Below are 15,992 nucleotides of genomic sequence, written 5' to 3' on the forward strand. Positions count from 1 at the left end.
TGCTGCTGTAAAAAGCTCATTTAAAATGATAATCAGTTGGTGCATTAGCATATTTTCAAAAAGATGAAAACACACGACTACTCAGTGGCAAACAACGTGACAATAAAATAAAATATTGTATAAAATAATTTTTAAATACCAGGTATATTGTGTAACTTCAATGTGAAATGTAACTAATTTTTCCAAACACCAGAATAGGAATCAAGTCACTGATTTATTTATTACCTGCATTGTATTGTCACAGCCGCCGACGTGCTTCTTGTTGACAAAGACATTTGGAACCGTTCTCTGTCCTGTCATCTCCAGCAGCATCTCCTGGTAGCTGGATCCTTCCTCTGGATTCACACACAAAGCGATGTCAAGAGCAGCATTGAGACAGAAAGTTGATCAGCTGCGTGCCATTGTTTCATGTCTTATTATCCAGGATACTGTTATGACATTATTGAATTCACCCAAAATAGTTTTGCTACTTCAAAAAGTTGTAAACAAAAAGAGAAACAAATCAGCAGTTTCTGTCTACAAAGCTTGGACAAAGACACAGAGACAATTTCTAAAAATAGGAACTAGAAAGTTAGGTTGCTGTTCCACGTCACGTATTTAACGTCCCTAATGTGACAAAATTTGAATGAAACAACTGTAGCGAGAGGCGAGCCACTGCAATTCCTCAAACCTCAATTTATCTTCAGATCTGTTTAAAAGAAAAAAAAAGCGCAGTTTAGGTGTTAAAGATTTGCTAACTTGGTGGAGTAACATATTGTGTCACGTCCTCTGTTGCTGCCTTTTACTCAAGCTATGGCCATAACATTATATTAGAAGAGAACAGGACCAGATGTTAACCTGTGCAGACGTGCACCACTGGGTTTAAAGAACTGGACCTTTTATAGTAGTAAAAGTTGTGCTGACGATTTTAGTTTCGGAAAAAGCAGGTAAAATGATGACAGTTTGATTTCAATATTAGTGAATGACTGACTGAACAGGCAATTCTTGCTGCCTTGCTCTCCGACTTTGCATGTGACACCTGGGAACTAAAATTAAAAAGAAAAATATTTGAATAAACAAATTGCAGCTGCTTGTACACGGTTTTACTTTATTTATTTATACTGTATGTATACACAAAAAAGTAAAAACAAATTTATTTAAGGTAACTTTAGAAAACATTTTCATGCTATACAACAGGACTCTACCACAAGATCACAAAGGAGCACTGGTAGATTGTGGTCAATTAAAATAATATATGTATAATTCTATATTACATAGTAGTGACCATATATGATTAGCATTTAATCATATTGTTCCATAGACCTTGATGCATTTAATCAGTACCCAAACATATGACATGCACATAACGCATGTTCAGCTTATATTAGTAAATATATTTTAATGTTTTCAATGTAGGTAGATCACTTTAGCCATCAAGGTCATTTGAACAGTAGCTCAAAAGTCAAAAAAGAGTGGCCATCCCTGCTGTACAGCATTTTTAAAATAATAATAAAAAATGATTGAGTGGCTTAAAAATGACTAACATCAACTAAACTTATTTGCTTGCTATGTATTTTACTATTTGCATAACATCTCAATATTTTATTACCAGAAATATTTACTTATTCTTTAAGTACTTGCTACAAGCATGTGTTTAGAGTGAAGCTCTCAGAACTTGGCAAGACAAAGAACAAAAAACCTCTGGCAGAAGGCCAAACTATTCTGCTTGAATGACTCAGCAGGTTTTTAGCACTTGCGTACGGTGAGATTAAGTAACAGCCCATACTACGAGTCCTGGTTAGAACTACAATTCCCAACAAGCCGATGCTTCCGTTAATCCACATAAAGCACAACAAATGAACTCTGCAACCCTGTACATTTGGGGAGGGGTTTATCCCCAATATCAATCTCTCTGTTGGAGTTTTACTCAATGTAAAAAAAATACCCACTGGCCATGCAAGAAGAACAAACATGCTTTGTATGCAAGAATGTGTCTTGGTATATTGTGAAGTATATTGCAGTGGGAAGAGACACATATTTTATTGCTCCTATAGTATTTTGTGCAAAGTACTGTATGTTCAGCGGCTTAGAGACAGAGAAAAGCAAAAAACAGAACATCACTGCGAGGTAAGCTAATGTTAACACAATTATTGTATTTTAATATTTCAGCAGCATTGCTCAATGTTGTGTCACAGAATGACTATGTTTTCCTACTAACTTTGATACATTCTCTGTCAAACACCAGTATTGCTATCAATAAGAGTTTAGCATAAACTCAGTCCTGAGGGATATTTGTAAATGGAATATAGTCAAGCTCATGTTTGTTAGCTCATGTTTCGGTTCTTAATGTGTTCTGAGTGATGGAGCAGAAGTCATTTCAGGTCATTAATAAGTAGGCAATTAGACTCAGCTTGGTTTCTCATCTTATCAATAAGATAAAAATAAAGAGAAAGAGCCATCTTACCCATGAGGTCCAACTCCACCACATTGCATGTGACTTTCAACTGTGTGAAAAGCTCTTTCACCTGGAAAACATAAATACCACTTACAAGGATTGTTCACAAGTGGAATTGAAACTTTTCATATAAAAGTCAATTTTTGAAAGCGTGGGGTGAATATTAACTTAGGCTGCAATGATTAATCGTCTGATATATCAGAGTTAAGCCTATTAAATCATGTTCTTAATCATCTTAACGTTAAATTAATTGTTTTCCAATGTCCTTAATTGCCCCTGAGACAGTTACCAGTGAAAGGCAAGTCTTTTACACAGCTTTTGTCATTCTACAGAGAAATATCAAATATCAGCCACTGGAAATATTACAGCACAAACCTACATTGCTCAACATATTTCTGTAGGTCTGGCATATTTTATATGCCAATATAACTAAACAATTAGAATAAGCACATTATGATTTATGGGATTTTTGTTAAACCCAAATATTCACCATCATGTTATAATATTTAACTACCAAATTAGTGGTTTCAGACGTTGTGGTAGCCATTTTATACGACTGCATCTAACACAACGCAAAAAAATATATTTTAGGAAAACAGTGAAAGAACATTCAAACAAAGTGAATTCAGAAAGTGGATTTCTAAAATTATTATACGTTGTACTTGTTTGCCAAAGGATTAAGTGACTTTGACACCTTTGCTTAAACTGAACGGATTAGATAAATTTCTTGGTAAAGAGATATAAATTTAACAGTGGAGATTTGAATTAAAAACAAGCAGTTGGACATTTTGAATAATGAAGTGTATAATTTCGACTTTCCTTTTTATATATTCGTATTACCTTTCAAATAAAGTAACCTAATTTTATTGTGTTTTCTAATATATACATATAAATGAATTGAAGAACAACAGTCGAACAAATTCGACTGTTAACCAACAAGAACAAAAAAAAAAATTGGCATTTAAATCTGGCAAACACTGCCAAGTCAGTCATAAGGCACCGAGCAGTGCGTAACAGTTATTGCGCTTTAAGGCAAAGCAGCAAAGACGGCCCGGTTTAGGGACCTAACGCGATGACAATCAAGTTTAGAGCCGCATTCAAGTGACGTATGTTCCCGCCGCACGGACCCCTTTAACTTACCCTAACGCAGTACGGGCAGCGGCTTTTGCTGAAAATCATCACTTGGTTGGAGTCAATGAGCTGCTGAATCCGAGATCTGAGCTCATTCTTCCCGGTGTCGTTTCCCACAGGAGGCATTTTTACGGATTTCCGTGTGCCCACGGAGGGCAGGCGGCTGTCACTTGATTGACTTTAGAACCAAGGGAAATCTGAATAGCACTTCTCTAACACAATGTTGTTTCTAAAAAGTGTCTCTTCGTTTTAATATCAACACACAGACCTACGGAGAAGAAGCCGATCACTGTCGGCTTTCAGCTTTGTCTTCACCTATTCCTCGTGAGGAATTCTACGAGTAGAAGCCGCGCCAAACGTGCTTTTATTCTGCACTCTTATCCTGCCGCTCTGGGTTCGTTTGATTACAGTCTATCAGTTTCTCCCACTTCATGCTGCAAATACAAAATGGAAGTGCACCGCCCGCTCGCTTCACCGTAAAACTTTGACGCGCCTACCCTTTTAACGTCACAGGGCCGTCTCTGAACCTGCCGCAAACAGTCGTACCCTTTGACTGTTAAGTACTACGTATATCACGCAGTTTTCTTTTACTAATTCATAGTAAATGAAAACTATTACAAAATGCACGATAGATGTGCAATTTTCGGTTAACTGTATTTGTGAATAAGGAGGGGACCTACAGGCACCGGGAATGGACAGCTATTTTTATCACAAGTTCCAAGTTGCTCAAATTCCGATAATAAAAATCAATAGTAGGTACAATAATTGAAACAATGAGACTAATATCAGGAACACGGTATTTACAGAGTTGTATCATAATTTTTTACGAAAATAAAAACCGTAAAACAGATCTTTATTACTCTCCACACAATGGTTAGCTTCAATTTAACTACTTAGAACAAAACAAGAAGAGTACAATTTTGACCACCTGTTCCCTGCTATTAGATAAACAAACCCAAAGCATGCCTTCAAAATAAAAGCATTGCCTTTTGTGCATTTTTAACAGAATAAAAGGCGTTGCCGTTACATATTATTTTGACATTTCATTTAACAATGATCTCACATCATACATTGCCCTTCTGGCACTCAAACTCAGGAGTTTCTCAATACAAGACAGTTGTGTCTTTTTTTTTTTATTGCAGGCTACACTATGCAATCATTAAAGAAGGCATGGCCAACCTGTGGCTCGGGACCTGCATGCAGCATCTATGTTCATGTCATAATTTGTGTTGGCCCATGGGTGTTGATGCAAATGACTTGGAGGCAAAACCATTCAGTTGTGTAGGCCTACCAAATTTGCTCTCATATGGAATGGGGTTAATTCATGTGTGCCCACGTATATCATGTGGCTCTTTGTAGTAACACAGTAAAAATCGCAACAAATTGCTCTCTTTCACTATTGTTTTCTAACTGTATAGACACATAGATTGTTTAGATAAATTTGCATGCATCTCCAAAATATATACATTTACCTTCTAAATCTTATGTCTACTCTGAAGTGCTTTTAAATACCTCAAAGGGGACGCAAACTCCCACTTGAGAACCACTGTTTATCTGTTTAGTCCAATTCTTTTGCTCTACACCGTAGGGGTGAAAATGTTTTTTCTGCACAACATTACTTATTGTTATTCCTTTTAGTTCTTTACTATGTTGGACCTGATGTCATTATACTAAATGGGCCCCAAAATGCCTCAGGAACTACCATTTAGGTAGCCATTTTGGCTCAGTGATGACATCATCTTCTGTGACTTTGATATAATGACATGATTTCTTACATGTAACTTTGATGTTAAGGTGTTGGCAGATGTTAAGTTATTTTTCTTTATGCGAACAGTGGCATTGCAAAATTACACATGCAAACTGTTGTAACACACTGCTGGTTGTAACCATTCTTTTTTGGAGTAAGTAAGTATCACATTAGAACAAAATGGACCCAACCAATCAAGCTGAAACCCTCCTTAAGTATGATGTGCCAATTATGGTCAGCACAGACGAGAGCTCCATCTTAACAGAGGTGAGTTCACCAAATCAACATAGTGATATTTTGTCGTGACATAAATGATGGTATGATTAGAATTTATTATTGCAGTTATCTAAATATGTGGCTACAGAGCTGCCTATCTCAGATGAAGATAAATCACAATCTATAATTTATTACACCTAATAATAAACATATAGCGGCCCACATCTGACATCAAGATTAAAAGAATTTGATTAATATCTCATTCAAACCAAATCTTCTTCTCTGGACCTATTTTGATACAAACAAAGTTGTTTTGCCCAACATAGAGCCATAAAAGGTCCGTTATGTTGTTCAATATAATATACTATTGTCTACAGATGCTCTCCGTTAGTGTGAGTCCTCAGCCTCCACAGTCTCAGACTCTGCCGACAACTTCTAGACCTAGAGATGAACCTGTTCAGAAAACTGAGGACATCTTAAACACTATGTTTCCTCCCAGGTACAGTTTCCGTTCTATTTGCAGTCCATATTATTAAGATTCAATCTTAAGAAAATCCCTCTCTAACAATAAAAGTTTGCCTTTGCAGGAAGTGGATGAGGGGAAACCAATTATGGGTGCAGCAGGTGTCCCATGCACCTTGCAAAAGGCTAGATGTTGTGTACCTAGAGGAAGACTTTGAACGAAAGCTGCACGAACAGCAGGCCAGGAAAACAGGCATCTGTCCGGTCCGCATGGAAATCTATGCTGAATGCTTTGGTAGGTAAAACCCATAAAAAACATGTGAACACTAATGTCTTTGTGGTAACAAGGTATCCAGATAGCAGGGTGGACCAAATTGTGGGCCATATCTTTTAGCAATGCCTGACTGAACATAATGTGGTCAACATTCCTACAGTCTGTTTATGAATTAAATCCTGTTCTTTGTGGCCCACATCTTGTGCCAGGTCATTGATAATATGAGACACGTTTTTTAGCCACACTTCCTTCATATGTGGCCTTCTACTCTATATTGGGCTGGAGAAACCCATCATAAGTTGAGACTTAAGAATAAGCCTCGACAGAAGTGTGTTGCCTTGATTGATTGAATTGGAATGAATGTTATTGATCCAAAACTGTGGAAAATGTTGATTTTGTTGAACAAAATTTGACTTCCTGTTACATTCTTCCTTTTTATGTTCACATAGATGAGTTACTTAGACAGGTGACTACAGACTGCCCTGAGAGAGGAATGCTGCTGGAGAAGGTCAGAGGAGAAATTGAAATGACTGTTGCTGCCTACCAGACACTGTATGAAAACAGTATCATTTACGGCATTAAGAAAGCACGTCTCTCTGAGCAGGTCTTGCCTGAGCTAAAGAAAAAAGTAAGGCCAAATGTTTATTTGGAAACACAATCGTGATTTTGATTTTGTGTCCTGTGAGTGTTTTTGCAGTATTTGTGCATCATGAGCTTTTTCTTTGTGGCTAGATTTCAGAGATGGAGAAGGAAATTAAAACACTGACGAAGAAGGTGGAAGAACAAAAGAAGAAGTATGATGCCTATGTAAAAATAGAGGATGAAAAGAGAGAACAGATGGAAAAGCCTTATCATCTAAAGATAGAGTTCCTGGAGAAACTTAGTCAACAGATCAAGGTGGGGCTGGTCAAAACACTGAAAATGTTAACAATGTCAACCCATGTTTCAAACCACAAAAGAATCATCGTCTGTTATAGGCTATCATTTATTTATGTTTTCTTTTTTTACTGATTTTCAGGACCAAAAGGATGAAATAGGAAAGCCTTTCCCCCCAGATCGCGGGAAAAAAAATACACACGCCAACAGCCATGAAATAACTGACAACTGGAAGATTGATTTGAAGAAATGTATTCTAATTTGCTAATTAATACATATAATTCAATCAAGAACATTATACAAAAATCTACAGAAATAGGCTGCAGTTTAGACTTGAGCTCAAAATTCACTTGGAATGTATTAAATGCAATACAATACATGTTCCAGTTTTTTAAAATTGGGATTTTTATCCACAGAATTAATATAAATATTTATTTATTCATTATAATACATTTTATTTTGCTATTGCACGTAATACAATCCAAAAACAGGGTCTAATATAATTAATGTTTGCTCTATAAAAAAATCAAGAGAATTCATATTTCACAAGAAAAAAACTTTTACCAGGAGATGTCATTTCAAAAGTAAAAGTAGTATTTTGCCATTATTGGCAATTGATTTTAAAAGGATTAAACTAAAACATGTAAACACTTTTTACCTCAGCATATATTTTGATCTGCTATCAGCAGCCATCACTGGTCAGTTAGGAAATCTTTGGTTTCTTGTAAATTTGATCAGGTTTCAAGATAAGGGAGGTAATACCAGGAACTCCCACGACAACAAATATGTTTCACGAGAGTGTGTACTCCTTAATGAGAAGTAATAGTCTTTGTTAAATGTCTTCATGCTTTCTGTGAAATTACACATCAGAAAAAAGAAAGGTGTCCCATCTTTTGCTGCATCTACAGCACCCTCTGCTGGTTGCATAATGCTTGTTGCGTGATATTCCACGAAGGTTGGATCAGGCATGTTCAGTACAATATGGCCACAAGAACAGTGGAAATGTTTATGTTTGCTGCTAAAATATCCATTGATTATTGTTAATTGCTTCCAGTGGACTCACCACCCGCAGGAAGGTTTGGGGGTTGGTATGGTGCAATGTGATTTGGGTGGTGACTGCTGCCCCCACGACCCGGTAACGGATAAGCGGATGACAATGGATGGATGTATGGATGGATATTGTTAATTGTAAATAAATAAGACTAAAGGTTGGCATTAGGCCTAGTCCAATCATTTAATTTAATGTGCAATTTTTTAACGCAATTTTCTGCTTCCTTAGCTTTTGAGAAATATTAAAACCACTGAATTCTATTAGGGTTGACTACTAATGCACGAAACATTAGTCATAACATTTTTAATTGTGATTTGCAAAAAAAGGAATATTAAAGTTTCCCCAGCAGACCACAGTGCCTCTGCTGAGAATAAACTGAAGTAAAAAGAAGAATTAACCGAGTTCTACTGTAGCAATTTGTCCAGAATGTGTCTTTGACTACTGCCTTTGAACAGCTCATGACCTACCTCATGATCAGATCAAAGGCAGATTCGCTACCACATTTGCCAAGGACAGCAAAGGAGAAGACAGTACAATTTCACAACTTTCATGAAACACAGAGAGCAACAGTGTTAAACAGCCAACGTTGGTCCGACAGGCGGGTTCCGCGTTTATCGCAGTAGATAGGATGAGATTGTTTGGGAGGCCACGGACGAAGCCCCCCAAAGAACTGATCAATGAGTGGACCCATACATTCAGGAAGGAGTCAAGAATCATTGATAGAGAAATTCAAAACATTGAAAGAGAACAGGAAAAAGTAAAGCGCTCCATTAAAGATGCTGCCAAGAAAGGACAGAAAGATGTGTGCATGATCCTTGCCAAAGAGATGATCAAGTCTAAACGAACCATTACGAAACTCTGTGCTTCTAAAGCGCACATGAATTCTGTGCTCCTTAGTATGAAGAATCAGCTCGCTGTACTGCGTGTGTCAGGTTGCGTGCAGAAGAGCACGGACATAATGAAATCCATGCATTCTCTGATAAACGTGCCTCAGATTCAGGCCAGCATGAGGGAGCTGTCACGAGAGATGATGAGAGCTGGCATCATTGAGGAAATGCTAGAAGAAACATTTGAGGGCATGCAGGAGGTCGAGGAGATGGAGGAAGAAGCAGAGGCCGAGGTGGAGAACATCCTCTTCGAGATCACAGCCGGCGCTCTGGGCAAAGCACCCAGCAAGGTTGATGACAGCCTGCCTGAACTGGAGCCCGCTGGAGCCACAGCAGCTGCTAATGACGAGACAATGGAAGAAATTGAAACAATGGAGTCAAGATTAGCAGCTCTGAGGAGCTGAAGTGAAGAGAAAGGGTTAAAACACAGTTGGTTTGGTCGGTGCTTATGAGTTTGATTGTTTGAGGTTTGGCAACACCCTGGAATTTAAGGCAAATCCTCACAATCAAGGACATGTCCTGAGAACGTCTGCAGAAAAAAAAGAAATTTCAGATTGGACTCTGGGTCTCTCTGGGGTCCTGGGTCCATTTCATTCGTCTGTATTCTTTACAGATGTCTGTGGAAGTTTGTAGTTGTACATGGTTTAGTATTTATAAGAATCCACATGGCTATCATAATAATATCTCCATTTTGCTGAGTGCTGTGCGGTCCTTATGGAAGGTAGAATTGGACACTCTAGAGTAAAGACAAGAATTAGCACTGAAATGTATTAGTAGCTTACAGTGATACAAATTAAAAATGTTCAAATGCTTTCAACAGGACATATTCAGTGAAAATGATCTATGTGACCTGCTTGACTTTTGACCTTTAAACACCGGCAAATAAGACAGTAGTGTTTCAAGCTCACCGGTGGTGAACAGTGATGTGCAGGTGGTCAGTGTTCAAGACTAACCCCCAGAGCCACAAACGAACTGTTCAGAGGACTTTGGATAGGGCAGCAGCTCCACCTGTTGGATGATACTCAGAAGCACTCGGGGGGTTAGACTATCGTAGCTATCAGATGTGGAAGAAGCTGAGGGACATGGCCTCCTCCAACCCTATGGTTTTGGCCCCTAAACATCTCTGTGAAAAATCAGAAACCGCAATAAGAATTGAAAATAATTCTCTATTTTTAGGAACAATTAAATGCAGTTGTTTGGAAACCGCTCTGGTCAGTGCTCATGAGTGCCACAAACGGTTAAGATGTTTTCTGTGAAGTATGTGTGTGTTGTCTGATAAATATGACCAATTTTATACTGATATCAACATGACATTTTATTTAGTAGAATGAATGCAGAATTTCATACATACAGTGAAGGCCAGACCTTTTCAGGCTAACTCACAGGCCTTGTTACAAAGTCTGAAAAACTAAACAGTTGCACTTGAATATCATTAAAAAAAAAGACAGAAAAAACCCCAATAACAATAAAAAAGAGGAAATAGAATCAACAAATATTAACACACATCACCCAGCTGGATCAAACGCTAAAACACACATTATTGATTCCTGCACTGATGAGAAATAGCTACAAAATGTTACGGTAATAAATATAGAATATTGAATAATTTTGCTGTAGAGCTACATTTAGATCTTTAGAGAACTTACTGTAAGTTTTATGAAAAATACATTTAACGTCCCCAGTGCACAGCAGTTTGGTCTTTGATTCAAGGGTGTTTGCAGCAGGACTTTAAAGAATGTGAGGACTATGAGGCAGCAGAAAAGAACAATCATAGTTCAAAGGTGTGCTATGATTAACAACAGCAGAAAATAGCATTAATGATCATATATTGCATGTATAAAAAAAACACGCAAAGTCATTGGGTTGCATAATGAGGCAGAAGTAGACTCTATTTAAAACCAAGTCAACAGAAAAATGTGACTAGTTGACACTTGAGAAGATGCTTCTCTGTTTTTATACTGCACATCTGTGCAAGATGGTCATGATTTTTGGCCCTACTCATTTTAATAGATTGTTTTTTATTTTAATTTATTTAATAATGCAGAGTAAGTCAACTTTCCAGATTGGCCTCTAGGTTCTAGAATAAACTCCCTGTCTTTTAAATTAGGTCTTTCTCCTCTTTTATTGTAAAGCAGTGTAGCTTCATATTTTTCAAATATGTGCTGTGTAATGCATTTGTCTTGATTTGATAGTTGATTAACTCTGAAATGATTAATACAGTTGAGAGAAATAAGTGTGGATTAAACCATCCATCAATTATTGTTCTGGGTCTGAGCTGTGTGGATTAAACCATCCATCAATTATTAATGTTCTGGGTCTGAGCCCATCTGAGACCGATTCAATTCAATGAAATCTGAGATTACAAATGATAAATTAAAATGTTAATTGATGTAACCTAGTGTAATAAATTAGTCATATTTTTCATTAGACTTCTGCTCACTCAGAGGTGCTCTCCAAACCAATGTGTCAGTTCTGGTTTTCATTTCCAGACTGACTTTTGCAACCCTAGATTTAAATAATACCAATTCCTGTAAACATTCTATGTCTAAGACACATGTATGGATTTACATTCAAATGAGTTTAATGTTATCCATGGACCATAACTGGACAAAGTACTTGATGCTAATGTCGGTTTACAAATAATATTACTATCAGTTTTAATGTTGTTACAATGTTGTGTTTACTTTTTTAAAATAATGCTCATATTATCAGCCATTACTGGGACCTCAGTTACCAATTTCATTCTTTTTGAATATAAATTGTTAGAATCACGATACAATTGTTACAATGTAGAGGGCTACCAAGAGTGTGTTCTTTTTTTCCCAACACATTAAAAATAAGTGAAATTGTAGTCTTTAAATTCAAACAAGAAGCAAGCATGAACACTGGTCAACACTTTACTGGTACAAGACCTGCTTATACCATCATTAGGAGAATGAATGAACTGCAGCAGCCTAGTACTCTTCACAAAAAAACTAAAAAAAACTAAAACTAATTAAATAGTATTCACACGGATGTGGAAGAAATGGGGAAGGTTACTTTGATTAAATATTATTTTATGGTTAGTTTTTTTTTTTACAACGTTAGTATGGGGACAACATATTGGCCTAAAACTTATAAGTATAATTCACTATATACAGTCAAAAAGACACACCACAAGAAGTAGTACCAGGTAATAGGGACAGTACATAGTTCTCATGTGCAGTTCTACCACACAGACCTAGACATTGTCTACCTATGAGAGATGGACGTCCTGAGCTTCATCTAGTTCACAGGGCTCTACCTACCTACGTCCCCCACATCCTACGTGGCCCACAGTGACATGACAGGCACATACCTCTTCGGCTTCAGACAGCAGGAAATAAAATGTTTAATAGTCTTTCCTATGTACACGGAAATTGTCGACGACTGCTTCCGTATTTCTAACGTAAATTTAACTGACGCTACAACGTAGTTTTAATGAGCAGTGCTGAGCTAACAGCACTCTTTAAAATGGCTGACAAGAAATACTTACATGTATAGGTGTAGATATTAAGCATAGTTCCGGGCTTCTGGTTTTGTTATTTATTTTGTTTGTTGTATTTTTATTTTATTTTATTTATAATTGCTTTTGTTGTTGAATGTGGGATTTTTATTTTATTTTATTTATAATTGCTCTTGTTGAATGTGGGGTATTGTATGGTGGTGCATTATTTATGGCCAACTAATTTATTGTCAGCGCACGTCCAGGTAAATGAGTGCCGCGTATGACTGGTAGTTTTAGTTGCAGTCTTAGCCATGGCCAATAGGGGGAGGCTTAATCATATTCATACAAAATTGTTAAACACTCATGAAGTACCGAGTCAATATTAACCTAAATACTGAAAACAGCAACAGACATAATACGAATGTGTAGTAGCGCCAGGCATTAGGGAATTCTTCTGTTATAGTTTATATTTTTAGCATGTTCATTGTTAGCTTCATTTTAAGCATCGTGTTAACTAGAGGCAAAGCTATGATCTAGCCACCTCGAACTACGAAATGTCAGTTTTAGCTCCACAAAGTTCAGGCTTCAAAAATACCAATTTCAGAACTGGGCCTTATTGCAAAGTGCTGGAGCACATAAAGTTGTGTGCGCCCAGATGGGCCGTCAGTACACATCAACAAAACTCACTTGCCCCATGACAAACCCTGACTTAACCTCTTCCTACTTCATATTATCTGACAAGGTGACAACATTATAGGGAATTAAGGCGTAACATGTTTATAAAGTGCTCTGATTATGCATTTTCAATCCCAAACGATTATACGATGGAAACTTTGACTAAATTTGTGTAAATTGTGATAATATTTGCTTTATTATATTATTTCCTATAATAATTATTGTAAAACCCAGTGTTCTACAGCTACTATTTCAAATGATTTAAATAGAACACCAAATCGATCTATATCATTTGAATGTTTAGTCTAATAAAAGGTTTATTTGAGGGCGGTATTAACATTTTTTATATGAAAAGTTCATGGAGATAAAATGTGTTTTGTGAATCTGACTTGGCTAAGTTGTCTGTTGAAAAAGACTGGAGAACTTTAAAGAATATAAAACATTATTTCATGATCCTAAAAAAGAATTCTAAAAAGCTGTGTCCATTTCCGGAAGGGACAAAAGCCTACTGAACACATGGGTGGGAATTGTTTTTAAACTGAGTTTTTTTCCCCTTCTGGTTGTCAAATAATTCTGTCAATACATTCTGTGTGTTTTCACTTAAGGTATATATTGCCCATATTAATTATCAATCCAAAACATGTTACTACTGGAACCAAAACACGGAAAAGATGGAAAGACAGAAGATCCTCTTAATGTTTTGGACTATTGTATTCTTCATAGTGTACATTCAGCTCCTGTTCTTCTACCATTAACACATTATCGACTGCTCTGAAGGTGTGTTTATGTGTTTATGAAGGTGTTCAGGGCTTTTCACTCCATTAGAACAGGTTCTACAGTCACTTGCACTGCTTATGTAACGTCCACAATAGCAATAATAAATCATTTTCAAGATGTCTGCGGACAAGACAGCAGGTGTTGGGTCTGGACCAGAGTTCAGCATTCACACTCTGTACACCAAACCACAACAGAAAAAGGCTCCCATGTTCTCTTTGATCAAACAAGGGTTGTGTGAATGGATGTGATCCGTCCAGTTTGTTTAACGGGAGAAGCTGTGTCTGCCTCTAAACGGATACTGGTCCCATCGATATGTCAGTGAGTGAAACAACAACAACGTTCAACTGGTACAATCAGACCAACGTGGAGTACATTCCATACCATATTTTTTGCCACACTGCTGAGGTCATTAACCTTTCCAATCAGTCCACATCAACACACCCTTTAAGGCCAGTGAGTAAAATGACATCACAACCACTAAGTATCCAGATTTTTTTGTTCTAAAAAAACCCCTGAACTAGAGGATACACGAGGGACCACACCTTAAGGCAGTACTTCTCAAATAGTGGGGCGCAGTGAGGTGCCTGGGGGGTGGGTGTGAGGGACTTCCAATGGAATATTGCATGCTGGACATAAGTGTACCACTGCTGTAATTCTTGAATGATTATAAGCCTCCAGTCACTAGGTGGCAGCAACTCATACAGTGGCTTGTACAGATAAAAAATATACTTGTTATCAGGTTCTCAATAACGTTTCAACTTGCAGGAGAGTGGGGCAGAGGGGGGTGGGGGGGTGTAAAAACATTGCTGTACCCAAGGGGGGGCATGACAGAAAATAATTGAGAACCACTGCCCTACGGTGAGTGTTTGTTATGGTAACAAACCCAATTAACATAACATTTCGGTTGCAGAACAAAACGTCACATTGATTTTCAAAGAAAAGTATTCCATCGCACAAACGTGTACAAAACTAGTAATACCAGTGGCTGGGTTACTGTTTATGCACCTGCACTAACTTCCTTTTGGAGGTCTCTGTGTGTAGACACTGCAGCATTGTGGGTACCAGATGTTGGAGAAATTATTTTTATAACAGCATTTCGCAGCTTTAAAATATATAATGGGACATTGTTGATTATTAGGTTAGCAAACGTCCCGATCTCTGCCCATGTCAGTTACTACCATAAACCTGAAGAGGGTGCAAACCAAAGGAGACACGCAAGGTGAAGAGACAAAAGCCAATCCTCCAATCTTTGTGTTTTCACACAAACACAGTATATCTCTGTAAACAAAGACTTTGGCACTGTTTTCAGTATCGGCTGTCTTCAAAAGCTAGAACAGAGTTTGTGCGTATGAAAGACCAGAACACGCAGAAAAGACGAGATTTTCAAAATAATCCTCACCTAAATCTGGTGGACTAGATCAGAAGTAACAAACAGCTGATGCTAGCAATTGAGCTCTTTATAAAGCAATTTAAAGTATTTTAACCACAAAGTATTTTTTTGATATATCTAAACATGTAGGCACTCCCATCCTGCTACAGCGGTTTGCTACATTTCATTGCCCTTTAAATTTACCAAACCCAGAAAATGCAGATGGCTGTGAACGGCGGATGAGATATGAAGCAATATTTAATTTATAGACTTTGCGAAAACAGTAACCATACATATTCTTTTTATATCACATAGCAATAATGAGAAATAAGTTACTACTTTAATTACAGTTCCTTATATCTCAGAAGATACAAAATAGTAATTTAGATTTGTATATATTCTGTAAAAAAGTATATATCAGCAGATCTTTTAGGGATTTTAGGAAGGATCTCCTGTTTTGTACCAGAAATATGGATAAACAAAACAGCATAACCATTGCTAGATTAACTGCACTGTATGTCAACACCAGAAGACAACTACACTGGTACTGGGTGTGGATTTCCATACTAGCAGAATCCTTCTGTAGAGGGGAAAGTGAACTTGCCAAGACTTTTTCAGTGTCGATAC

At 37.3% G+C, this 15,992-nt stretch overlaps 2 protein-coding genes and 1 pseudogene across 2 annotated transcripts in view; 2 read left to right on the forward strand and 1 right to left on the reverse strand.

The window, feature by feature from the left end:
* Positions 1 to 3,691, reverse strand: part of txnrd3 (thioredoxin reductase 3) — a 10,474-nt gene extending 6,783 nt beyond the window's left edge. Inside the window, exons 1-3 of the mRNA XM_008320545.3 lie at positions 3,575 to 3,691; positions 2,444 to 2,504; positions 226 to 335 (exon numbers count right to left, since the gene is read on the reverse strand). Coding sequence (XP_008318767.1) covers positions 226 to 335; positions 2,444 to 2,504; positions 3,575 to 3,691 — 288 coding nt within the window. The remainder of the gene's footprint in view (positions 1 to 225; positions 336 to 2,443; positions 2,505 to 3,574) is intronic.
* A 1,660-nt stretch (positions 3,692 to 5,351) lies between these two features.
* Positions 5,352 to 7,408, forward strand: LOC103386352 (axonemal dynein light intermediate polypeptide 1-like). The gene is made up of 6 exons (XM_008320566.3): positions 5,352 to 5,579; positions 5,906 to 6,027; positions 6,116 to 6,285; positions 6,714 to 6,892; positions 6,997 to 7,161; positions 7,283 to 7,408. The coding sequence occupies exons 1-6, from the start codon at positions 5,493 to 5,495 to the stop codon at positions 7,406 to 7,408; spliced, it is 849 nt and encodes a 282-aa protein (XP_008318788.1). The 5' UTR covers positions 5,352 to 5,492.
* Positions 7,409 to 8,634: 1,226 nt separating this feature from the next.
* On the forward strand, positions 8,635 to 9,824 carry LOC103386335 (charged multivesicular body protein 3 pseudogene; annotated as a pseudogene).
* The last annotated feature ends 6,168 nt before the right edge of the window (positions 9,825 to 15,992 follow it).

The sequence above is a fragment of the Cynoglossus semilaevis genome, chromosome 11, assembly GCF_000523025.1.
Source record: "Cynoglossus semilaevis isolate Cse_v1.0 chromosome 11, Cse_v1.0, whole genome shotgun sequence".
Classification (NCBI taxonomy): Eukaryota; Metazoa; Chordata; class Actinopteri; order Pleuronectiformes; family Cynoglossidae; genus Cynoglossus; species Cynoglossus semilaevis.

Coding starts and splice junctions, on each gene's coding strand:
- LOC103386352 (XM_008320566.3), top strand. CDS start 5,493: ATGGACCCAACCAATCAAGCTGAAACCCTCCTTAAGTATGATGTGCCA. Junction 5,580..5,905: donor AGAGCTCCATCTTAACAGAG/GTGAGTTCACCA, acceptor TATTGTCTACAG/ATGCTCTCCGTTAGTGTGAG. Junction 6,028..6,115: donor AACACTATGTTTCCTCCCAG/GTACAGTTTCCG, acceptor TTGCCTTTGCAG/GAAGTGGATGAGGGGAAACC.